At 38.4% G+C, this 11151-nt stretch overlaps 1 protein-coding gene across 1 annotated transcript; it reads right to left on the reverse strand.

The window, feature by feature from the left end:
• Positions 1-1685: 1685 nt before the first annotated feature.
• On the reverse strand, positions 1686-4847 carry LOC116267391 (SPX domain-containing protein 1-like). Its single transcript, XM_031649071.2, has 3 exons — positions 4399-4847; positions 3406-3532; positions 1686-2250 (listed from the first exon to the last, which is right to left on the reverse strand). Exons 1-3 carry the CDS (start codon positions 4690-4692, stop codon positions 1805-1807), a joined length of 867 nt encoding a protein of 288 aa, XP_031504931.1. The 5' UTR covers positions 4693-4847; the 3' UTR covers positions 1686-1804.
• Positions 4848-11151: the final 6304 nt, after the last annotated feature.

The raw sequence follows: 11151 nt of genomic DNA on the forward strand, positions 1-11151 counted from the left end.
CTTCTTGTTCCGAAACTCTTTAGCACTCTAAAGTTTAATTAAGTCCATCCAACCAAATCTATTCAAAGCCCAAAAATTTCTCATCTATAAATCCATTTCAAGCTAGGACAAAACCTTGCATGATCTTGATCACCGCCTTAAGGCCACTTCAAACTCACTTGAATCATGAAACCTACTGAAAACATTGGAATCACTCGGACAGGACTCATCTGAAGGGACACTGATCGGAACCACGGTTATTATCCATGATTCAATTCTTATGGAATTTGTTTAGATCGTATTCAGGTTTTATCTGCTCATGCATGCTGGATCCGTTCGATCCATCCTCGTCAGTAGGTCTCAACTCTCAAGTTTGATTGGGTTGTCAAGCTTAATTTTCTGCATTTTGGAATAAGTTTAACTCCATTTTACCTGCAAAGTTAGATCCGAAATGAGAAACATGAAAAGGACGCACGGCAAACTGTCTCCAACTCAATGAGAATATTGCAGCAGTCAAGATGAAAAACAACATATATATAAATTATGTATACATATAGTTTGCAAATTTTATGAGTTCATACCAAAGATAAGAATATTACCATTTTTTGACGGTTGGAAAGATTATTATATACTTACCAATTATGTAGCAAGGCGATTTCAAATAATGCAACGTCCGAGGCATAATTAGAAGAAGAGAGACATTGATCTCAGGTAATTCAGTTGTGATTATTGAGGAGATTATCATCTGGTTTTAAATTTTTTGTTCTCTTGTTATTTCTTATATTTGCAGTTAATTTCTGGCAGTTGCATGATTTTGGTTCCAGGGCTGTAGAGTGTATCTCATGTCCACCGCTTCATACACAATCAACAGCATGAGTTTCTGAGACCTAGATGTGCTCCCACGACGACGGAGCTAAAAGAATCGAGGCAAGCACGGAAAATCTGTTAGAATGGTTGCCAATTTAGGAATAATTCATCATTTATGTAAACATATCACCAACAAAATCTTGCTGACTGCATTTCAGCTAGTTCCAGCCATGCAATCATCTAGCCATATTAATAAAACATTCATTAGCTCTTTTTTTACTGATCAGCAACCCTTCTGTTCCCTTAATAGGCCATCATTGAACTTTTGAGACAATTAAATCTCAAAGCTGGATGAACCCTCTTCAGTCCTCTTGTTGCAGTACTGAGATAAATACCATCCTCTTCCGTCCTCTTATTGCAGTATTGAAATAAATACCATCTTCTCTGAATGGTAAATACTGAAAAAAGAACGATAACTTTAACCGAGTTCAGAAGGAGACCAAGTGAAGGTGAAAGTCATGGTACACTTGTTTGGGAGATAAAAAAGAGATTCCTCCGCAAGCATGCATGCTATGTGCACAAGGGAGTGGTCCGCCCCTCCCCTGCATGCGTGGATATGATCCAACAGGCCCAACGTACTCATATCAATTATCAAGTAGTGGACATCGCCACAAAAAGGGAAGGAAAGATGAGCTTGAAGACCCAACAAATACTCGTGAGCTTTGAACCATCTCTAACTGTCTGTCGATGAAAAATGCTAAAATCTTGGTCACTAACACTATCTTCCAGAGTCTCTGAAAATAAATTGCCAACAATAAGAACCACAGATTGTATTACAGGGTTAGAAGGTTCAAAGCACAATAAAATTGAATTACGCTATAGAGAGAAGACTTTGGGCATATATCAAGATGCATCACTATATTTCATCTTCCTTTGTGTCAGAACATTGCAAAAACATTGTCATCTAGTAATCTCATTCGACTACTGTACAACATATTCAAGTTACCAAAGTTCTTTTCTACTTTGCTACTTTAATCTGTTCTAGGTACGGTATCTTACTCCAACATTCATCTACCCCTGCATTTTGAAGGGGAGGCAAGGAGAAGACACTAACAGTAGAACTACCACTTCTAATTTCCTTCAAAGCTCGCAATGCTGCCATCGTGCTCTTCATGTACAAGCTCTCCATGTACTCTATCTCCTCCAACTCCGGGGATTCTTTCAACAAAGACTTGCTGCCCTCCACTTTCTTATCTTCCGGCTCTGCTTCACCACCATCTGTGGCACATGAAAGAGTTGGCTCATTTGCTGAAAAAAGGTGATCCAGCATTCTCTCACACTCTTTAACAAGTTTAAAGAGGAGGTCGGTGGTGAAAAAAGGTTGATGCAGGACTCTCTGAATGAAAGGCAGTCGCATGAGAGCACCAGTCCTTTTGTCATATTTCTTTAGGATCTTCACTAACCCTGCACGTCCACATAAGACAGCAAATATTAGAAAATCATAAGCTTTTTGCTAGCTGGGAGACGGATGAACCAACAATAGGTAGCAATAATTCCAGTGTCATTACCGACACAAATAAACAGGAAGCACCCATTATAAGTCCCCTGAAAAGCTAGGGAAATTTATCCGACTGAAGGCCAGGATGGGGATCCCTTAAGAACAAACAAGCATGCTTTATAGTTCTTTAGAAACTCTTTAGTTTATAAAGTAAGATTATCCTGATAATGAGGAGGCAGATCTCACATGTTGCACTCCCTAACGTCCCTCCCTTTCCTAGACTTCTTCCTCCTCAACCACTGACATGACAATGCAGCAGTTCAGGCCTGCAGAATTGTTTTCTGATCCACGTGCATATTTGTGATACTGCATGTGCTTGGGGTGGAAGGGCGATAAGAGGAGGGTTTGAAGGACGGAGCACTCATATGATTTGGTCACAGACCTTCTCGTGAAAATTTATGTAAAAAGGCATTTGATAACTGAGTTCTTTGAACACATATTCCAACAACAGCATGTTCGTTCCAGGAAACAGTGTCATTATAAATTCGGGTTTTAGATCCAACAATCAACCGCTAGACATAATTCCACCGTTCTAGTTGAAACAAGATCGAGATGTTCTTTGTTAAAACATGTGTTTCAGGAACATGTCTTCACAATGTTCTTTCATCATCTATATACTGTAAGCAACAATATGCATAACACAAACATTATTGTTCGCTGGTCTTCAGGAACTATACATACGAGCAGCAAGAAAATCAGCAGGCATCCACCGTCCATAAATTAGACAATCCCAACATATAAGACGGCAACTGCACCCCAAGATGGACTATAATTAATAGATGTTCCCCTTGAAATCTCGGGGTGAAACTTGTGGTAAAAATTAAATCCATGAAGCCATTCCTAGATTGACATGAATTTCAGCCTGCCCAGTACTCAACTGTGAATACTTCCCAAGAAAGGACAAACTCAGAGGTCTGCGATGCCTTCAGAATGGTATCATTATCTATAACCACGTTGACTTATCACAAGTTAATCTTAATTAGAAAAACGTCCATTTATGCCATGAAAAGGGAAAAAGGAAAAGGTAATCTCTGCATATATCAAAAGGAAAGAAGGGTGACCTGTATAATTGAGAGCACTGTAGTTCTCCAAAAGGACCATTTCTCCATGAAAATCAACAATCTCTTTCTTCACTTTTATCATCTTTTCTTTTGAATCTTTTCCCTTCTCCACCCTTTCTTGCAACAACTGCAACATCAGTAAGGAAGAACAAATGAACTCAGCCAAATATTAACCAAGATACCGTTGTGGACAACTAGATAAACATCCTAGGCACAGGTGTATGACTTGTCCACCTAGCCCTTAGCTTTTAACAAATTTGGTTCAAAATTCTGGTCGGTACTAACATTTCCTATCATACCATATGCATTTGCAGCACTCTTGACCACCAAAATTCTTCGCCAAATAAGGCAGCGATCGTACGTCATTTGTAATAGACCGTCCTGCTTCTGAAGCAAAGATTTCTAAAATGATCTATTATGTTGCCAACATGTTTGGGTCATTCAAGCAATGCCCACAATCCATGGAAAAAGAAACTGACTCCATCCTACCAAGGTAGTTTCAAGGATGATACGCTTACTTTTTCCGTGAGACATGTCTGAATAAGTCAGGCTATCAGCTACACGGTTTGGACACTTTACAGAGAATTTCTAATTCTCTAACCAGGGAAATTTTACATGAATCTTGTTTCACTATTAATTCATTTTTGAACCTAAAACCACGTACTTTTATCATCATTCATGTACGCCTTGCCAATTTTCCAACACTTAAAGGCTACAATGATGCCGACTCTCACCATAAGCTCTCAAACTCCTCATAAATTTAATGAATTCTCAGCTCAATTAGACCCATCTTTGAGACTCCCATAACACAGAGGAACAAGCACGATTAGAGTCACCAAAAAAGTTCCGGTTACCCAATTTTGGAATCCTCACGTAATTAAACCACGTCAGGTAATTGCAAGAGCACCGAAGTCGATAAACCCATAAATAGAGACTACAATTACCTGCATCAAGAAAAACAAAGAAGAATCAGAACGGGAGGGAAGCCGCTACCTTCTGGCGGATAATGTATTCCTCCTCTTTCTCGACGAAGAAGGCATTAAACTTGTCCAGTTCAGCATCCAGAAGGCGGACGAATTCCTGCTCCTCAGGCGTCGCGGCCGTCGCTGTCTCGGCAGAGCAAGGCTCCTCCCCGTCGCCGGAGAGCCTGGGCCTCTTAGCTGGATTTCCGCCCTTAGGGGCCATCAGCTTGAGGCGCTTCTTGAGATCCTTGTACGACAGGAATTTGTCCCGCCACTCGGGCAGCGCTTCCTCGATCTGGTTGCTCAGGCTCTTCCCGAACTTCATCTTCTCGGAGGATCGGTCAGAAATGCGGTGGTCAGTTGGCCGGAAAAAATGGCCAGTTATTGATAGGTGAGCGGTTGGTGGTGAAGGGGGGCTCGGAGGGCGGGCAAGGGCCGTTAAATATAGAGGGGCGGGAGGGATATGCGAAGGAGGGAGGGGGAATATCCGTCTCTCCAGTCTCCACGCCGGACACAACGGAATATTTGGGGGTTTTATTCCCTCCGCCCCTCCGCCAATCACATGCTCCATTCGGATCCCTCCACGTTACCGGGTTTTCTGCCCCTTCAATTTCATCGATCAAATCTTTCTCACACTTTATATGTATACATATGAATGATGGGTGACCAATTTGATAAACCTCTTAAATTTCTGTTTTTAATGCTTTTATAAACATTAATTTAATATAAATCAGTTCAAGTTATTTTTTTTTTAAATTAATAGTTTTTACTATCAAAATTTTGATGTTACAAGAAGTGTTTATTTTTGTATTATTTAAATAAGAAAATGATTGACTTAATACATGTAGTCATGTCTTCAGTTCTATTCTTAAAGATATTATCTTGGAGCCATGTACTTGTGTTAAATTCAAACACTGTCTTAAAAAGATCTATTCTCTTGAAACATTTCCAAGTTGGAACAAGGTTGCACTTGCTGCTCTTCCTTCAGTTTATAGCGAGTCCCTTAGTCGTTTTAATTCCATGTAAAATTTCATTCTTTTGATATATATATATATATATATGGGGTCTTACGTCCAGGGCAGAGCCAAGGTAGAGCTAGTAAAGCCATGGCCTTACCTCAAATAATAATAGTAATAATAATTTACATATAAATTTTTAAAAAATTTCACTTATCCTATATAAAAATTTTAAAAAAACAATATTTTGGCTTATGTCGAAATTTAGAAATTTTAATTCGACCATCCTCGCCCCCCTCATGAAAATTTTTTTGCTCTGCCCCTGCTTATCTCGGCAGCTTTGCACCGAAAAGAAATGGAAAAAGTAAGGTGCTTAGCCCCTGCTTATCTCGGCAGCTTTGCAACGAAAAGAAATGGAAAAAGTAAGGTGCTTAGAGTCCAACATAGAAACAAGATTTTTTTGCTGAACAGCACTTAAGTCACAAGCGTAAGTCTCATGTGAGCATCCTATTTAATTTTTGATTCATTACATTATCGTTATAAGTCCATCCAATGAAATTTTTCATTATCTCTGCCAAGTGCCCTCCACATGCCCCGTTTTTACTTGCTATTTATACAATTTTAATGTCAAAAGGAAAGTTCAGCAAGCAAGCTTGACTCGTTTAGAAAATGAGTCAAGTTAAGCCAAAAAATAAACTCATTTGGTTAAACAATTTAAGCTCAACTGACTTCAACTAAGCTCAAGCCAAGCTAGGCCAACACAAAGTCAGGCTCAACCTAGAGACGAAGCTTAGAAATTTCTGGTCAAAGGGTGCTCTTTATCTTCACCGTCTGCATGCAGGGCAACATCTATTTGGCTGGAACGAGGTGTCGGTTCGCCATAATAGAGTTACCTATGGCCTGTGTTGGCAACTGCCCACATGTGGCCCTTCCCCGGCCCAACCAAAGTTCAAGCCAAGCACGAGCGAAGCCACCCCTCAATTCTTGAGCTAAGCTCGAGCAGGTCGGCTCAGAACTCGGTTGATGAATGGCCCTACTACCAAACTTGCTTGACAAGTGAGCAAACAAGTTTTGTACCCTTCCTCCTTGTGGAAAGCACTGTCATTTAGTGTTCTACCTTCATATTTCCTATTCAAGATGCTCTAAATGTTCAATCCAATGAAAGCAGCGCAGATATTACAAGTCTCTTTTAAGTGAGAAGCACGTAAAATTAGAAGCATATACCAAGCATAGTTCTAGGAATATGAACATTCAAGCTTTTTTTTAGTTCTTTCAGGAACGACAATGCATCCCTTTGGTTCCATGAACCTGAGGATATTCCAAGTGAGATGGCGAAGTTATCTAAAGTAGAAGACAGAAATTAAAGTGGAAACTATACAAGAAAAAGTCACGATGAAGTCCGGTTTGGCTCTGACTGACGTGCAAGGATCCACAAGCGCATTGCGTAAACACTACGACGACGTGTGGACTCCTCACCCACATGGGGAATAATTAACAAGAAGGGCATAGACAGTAAGCTAGCCAAAGGTAGGGGTGGGTGCATGCCCATCACATTTATCACACAAGGAGCCGCTCAGCAGTAGAGACACTATGTGGTTAGCTGATATATTCTGGGAGCGTTACGTGAATCTATTCTAAACTTTACGGGACATTGAGTACAAAGTGTCCTTATTATCAAACGACCTCAAATGGTTTGAATGAGTGTAGAGTGTCTCCATTACCAAACTACTCTAAATGGTCGGATTGAATCTAACGTGCTCCACCCTTAATCCGTGAACTGCCCTTGAGGTAATGTTCGACAAAAAGAATATATCTTATTTTTAAATTTTATCTTCTTAAAGAACATATTTTAAGATATTGTATTCTTGCTCAAGAGAATATAGTCTAGTACTGGTACTAGAAATATAGTATTTATACATCTCTCTCTCTCTTTTCTCTAAGTTTGATTTTTTTTTAAGGGGACCCATTTGATTAGGCTTGAAGTCTGACAGACGTCCACTCTGTTCATCTGTAAATAGTTGACCTTTTAAGTTAGTAGCACCTGGTTTTAGTTTTAGAAAACCAAGGCTAAGTTCAAAATCAACTTTAAATGCACCTCTACAAGACCAACATTAATCTAACTCCTGCACTCGGTGCTTTTATATATATATATAAAAGCTATATTTTTGGTTAATAAGGAACCACTCTTTTCTGCGTTTTGGATAAGGTGTACGTTTGCAAGACAGGTGTCGCTTTGTCTTTGTTGTGAACTATCGCCGGTCCGACGAGCAAAGAAAGGTTTATGAATTTTGATAATTAATTGCATGGTCCTTACACAGCTTTTTTGGCAGTGAACACAGAAATGGTCCGTTTGCTCGTCCATTTTGATCAACAAAGTGCATTACTGACAGTCAAGAAATCAATTCAATTCCTTCTGAACAAAATGAGGTTTTTATGGATTACTATCAGAATGTAGAACGAGCAAGCAAAGCTTGAGTTCGGCTCGAGTCACATATTGCTGGGCTCAAGGTCGACTCCAGTGCCAAGTTTTGAGGTGAGCTCAGACTTGGTTTGTGAGTAGGAGCCGGACTCGTTTAAGCTTTTGTGACTATCTTCATGTATAACTTTTCTTCTTTAAAATGAAAATGAAAACCAGAAAAAGGGTGTTAAAATTCATCAAAAGTTTTGACTAACAATTCTTGAAGATCAACAAATAGAGAAGACACAATGCAAGTTGAGTTTAAACAAGTCGACCCCATGTAATTTGAACTCGGCTTGTTTATAACTCAAGTTTTAACTCAAGCTCGAGCTCAAAGCCGGAATTGGTTGGACTTGTTGTATATCCTTAACCACAAGCAACCATTTCTTATTGACAAGAAAAGTGATATTTTTTTAAGACAAACACAGGTAGGCATTTTCCGGTTGACAGATATTTTTTTTCCGGCGAAGACTGCAGTCTTCTTCCCATTGACAGATCTGCACGCGATCTTCCTCTTCACAAGAGAACAAAATAAGTGAGAATGCAGTGTAAAAGAAATGTGTGGCCCAGCCATTAATGCACCCAAAAAAAAAAAAAAAAAACCCAACACATCTAGTTTTGCTCCCATTTGGCACCATTCTACGTTATATATATTATGCCATGTGGCTATTAAATATTTAATGCTTTGGGTTTTCCAAAACTTTATCGAGAGATTCAATTGCCCTGCTTATCAATTATAATTGGTCCTTGCATTGGCATATTCTCAAGTATTCCATGGAATATTCAAGGAATAAGCCATTTGATGAACATAGATTTCAACGCCGGTATACTTCCAAAAGTGCTCTATTTGGTCATTGGGATTGATGATTTGATTATGATTGGTGATGCATCAAATACTAGGATTTCATAATTTGCAAAATGACAAGTGAGATACAAGCCAATACTGCAGGGATGGAATGGAGCCAGTACTCCATTGTAGAGGCCGAATTATAAATTAATTTTAAATTTAAACAGAAATTGAAATATAACTTTCTAAAATCTTTATATAGATTAAATTAAAATTTTTAAATTGTACATGTAAATTTTTTTTTTTTAAATATGAGGTGAGACTATAAATGAATGCCTTATATTTGGTCCAACTCAGGTTTAAGTTTATTCCATTAAAATGGAGGGTGGGTTGGCTGGATAATATATATATATATATATATATATATAATTCTAATTGGTTCAGGCTAGACTTCAGGATTAGGTTTCAACAGTCAGGTGGGACCAGGTTGTAGTCACGAGCAGTGGCCTAGTCCTATGCCCCGGCCTAAGAACTGTCTCATTATCTTTCGGCAGGACGGCCAAAACCAAGGGCGGTTAGGCCGGTGCTTTTTACTCTTGAGCAGATAACGCATTCTTGAGACGTGGCAGTACATAGCTTTTAAGTTACAACATCAGTCCCTCTGGCCCACTTTCATTGGGACCTTGGCCCACTCTTAAGGGTACATGTCATTCACATGCACCTGTGTACAATGAAAAGGTGCAAAGGCTTGTGCATATAACCAGTTTCGTGCATTCTTCCTCAGTTAAATGCTAAACACTGCTCGTTGTCAAGGGCGGAGCCATAAACTTCTGGCAAGGGATACTAATACATTAAATTCAAACTTTTAAAAAGCAACTAATATGTAAATAATTAAATGGCCATCATGTATTAATATAAGAATAAGCAAATTTATGTGGGCTCTGCCACTGTTTGCCTCATGTGCCTTTGCCACTAACTGCTTTATTTATCTCATCTACAACCATTAGCTATCGACCACCAATCATGCAAGTTAACAGTGGTACGGATGTCAATCAGTGGTAAGTGGTGAACTCAGAAATTTTTGGTTAAGGGACGTTATCTCAGAAATTTTCATTTCGCACGGAATATATAAATAAGTTTCATTGCCTTGGATTTAAGATTCGAGTGTCAGATTTGTTTTAGATTTAGGGTTTTAACAAACAAATTTCAAACACTAACTGAGCCAGAAATTTTTTCTGGTGGAAGCACTCATTCAATACTTTTAATTTCTTTGGGACACTTACATGTATAACAATCAAATATATCAAAACTTTAACATATATATTAAACTAATTTTAGCTTGCACCAGCCACCATGTGACTACGCCACTGATTTCAAATGAAATCTTAGTCGATGGATAGAAAAAAAAAAGGACGGATGTTCGATCTCTCGCACAGATCAGAAATCTACATGGGAGAATTTGGCGGGAAGATAAAGCAATCCAATCATTAGAGAACTTATTGATTAATTTGACCACATCCCTTCAATGCTACTTAGCAATAAGAATAGTTTTGTTACCCTTCCAAAAATATGCTCTAAAGATTAAGATGGATTTATGAAACACTGTGCAGTGTTTTATAATGTTCAGTGTTTTATAATGTTCAGTGTATCATGAACCTAACCAAATTCATGAAAGATCACCAAATTGTTACAAATCACCCCATTTGTGTGGCATTATTGTACATGTCCAAGTTAATTTTCCACAAACAACTTTACTATTATTGTTTTCCAGAACTTTATTATTGTTATTATTATCTTCTTCAATGCTAGTAACCCTTTTACTAGTGCTTGCGATGCTTATCCACATCTCCAACACGATACCATTATTTAGTATCCAAAGGATTCACGAGGTTGGGAATTTCCTGAGGATGAAGAGAATATGCCGTGTGATGAAAGCAGCCAGCGGTTTATCTAGTGGTTCTGCCATCGGTGGTATTGGATTATTTGCCTCATTGGTAGCACGTCATCTGGTCCTTCACTCCATTGGTATATGCTATGGTGATTTTTATATCTCTCACACTTACCAACTGGTCTATAGCATAGTTGGTTGGACCTGCGGCGCCTACACTATATATATATATATATATATATATATATATATATATATATATATATATATATATATATATATATATATATATATAGAACCATTTCTTGTCGAAAGTATAATGTGTTAGGATTTAAAGACCTTCACCAAGACTTAAAAGTATTGATTCGTGCAGATCACATTTATATGATTTTTTTTTTTCACGCAAGTATTAACAACAGGAATTTGAGTTGGTATGTTCTGCCTATTCTAGAAAGAGAATTTGGGCATTTCATCGAGTTGCTTTTGATGTGTAAACTTAGAAGCCATCTATGTATAAGAACGGTTTTTCATTATTTTATAAGTAAAAAAAAAAAAAAAAACATAAAGCACATTAACTAAGGAGGGAGGAACTGTCTTCAAGATACACCCCATCTATGATGGTGTCGCACACCTCACCAGTTTGTGTAAGAGAAACTTGTCTCTCATGAAAATGAGTACGTAAAAGATAGTTTCTC

The sequence above is a fragment of the Nymphaea colorata genome, chromosome 14 (assembly GCF_008831285.2).
Source record: "Nymphaea colorata isolate Beijing-Zhang1983 chromosome 14, ASM883128v2, whole genome shotgun sequence".
Taxonomy (NCBI): domain Eukaryota; kingdom Viridiplantae; phylum Streptophyta; class Magnoliopsida; order Nymphaeales; family Nymphaeaceae; genus Nymphaea; species Nymphaea colorata.

Excerpts from the sequence above, each read along its gene's own strand:
- LOC116267391 (XM_031649071.2), bottom strand. The coding sequence starts at position 4,692 with ATGAAGTTCGGGAAGAGCCTGAGCAACCAGATCGAGGAAGCGCTGCCC. Across the intron at positions 3,533-4,398 it reads AATACATTATCCGCCAGAAG|TTGTTGCAAGAAAGGGTGGA; the intron begins GTAGCGGCTTCC and ends CTGATGTTGCAG. Across the intron at positions 2,251-3,405 it reads CAGTGCTCTCAATTATACAG|GGTTAGTGAAGATCCTAAAG; the intron begins GTCACCCTTCTT and ends GTGGACGTGCAG.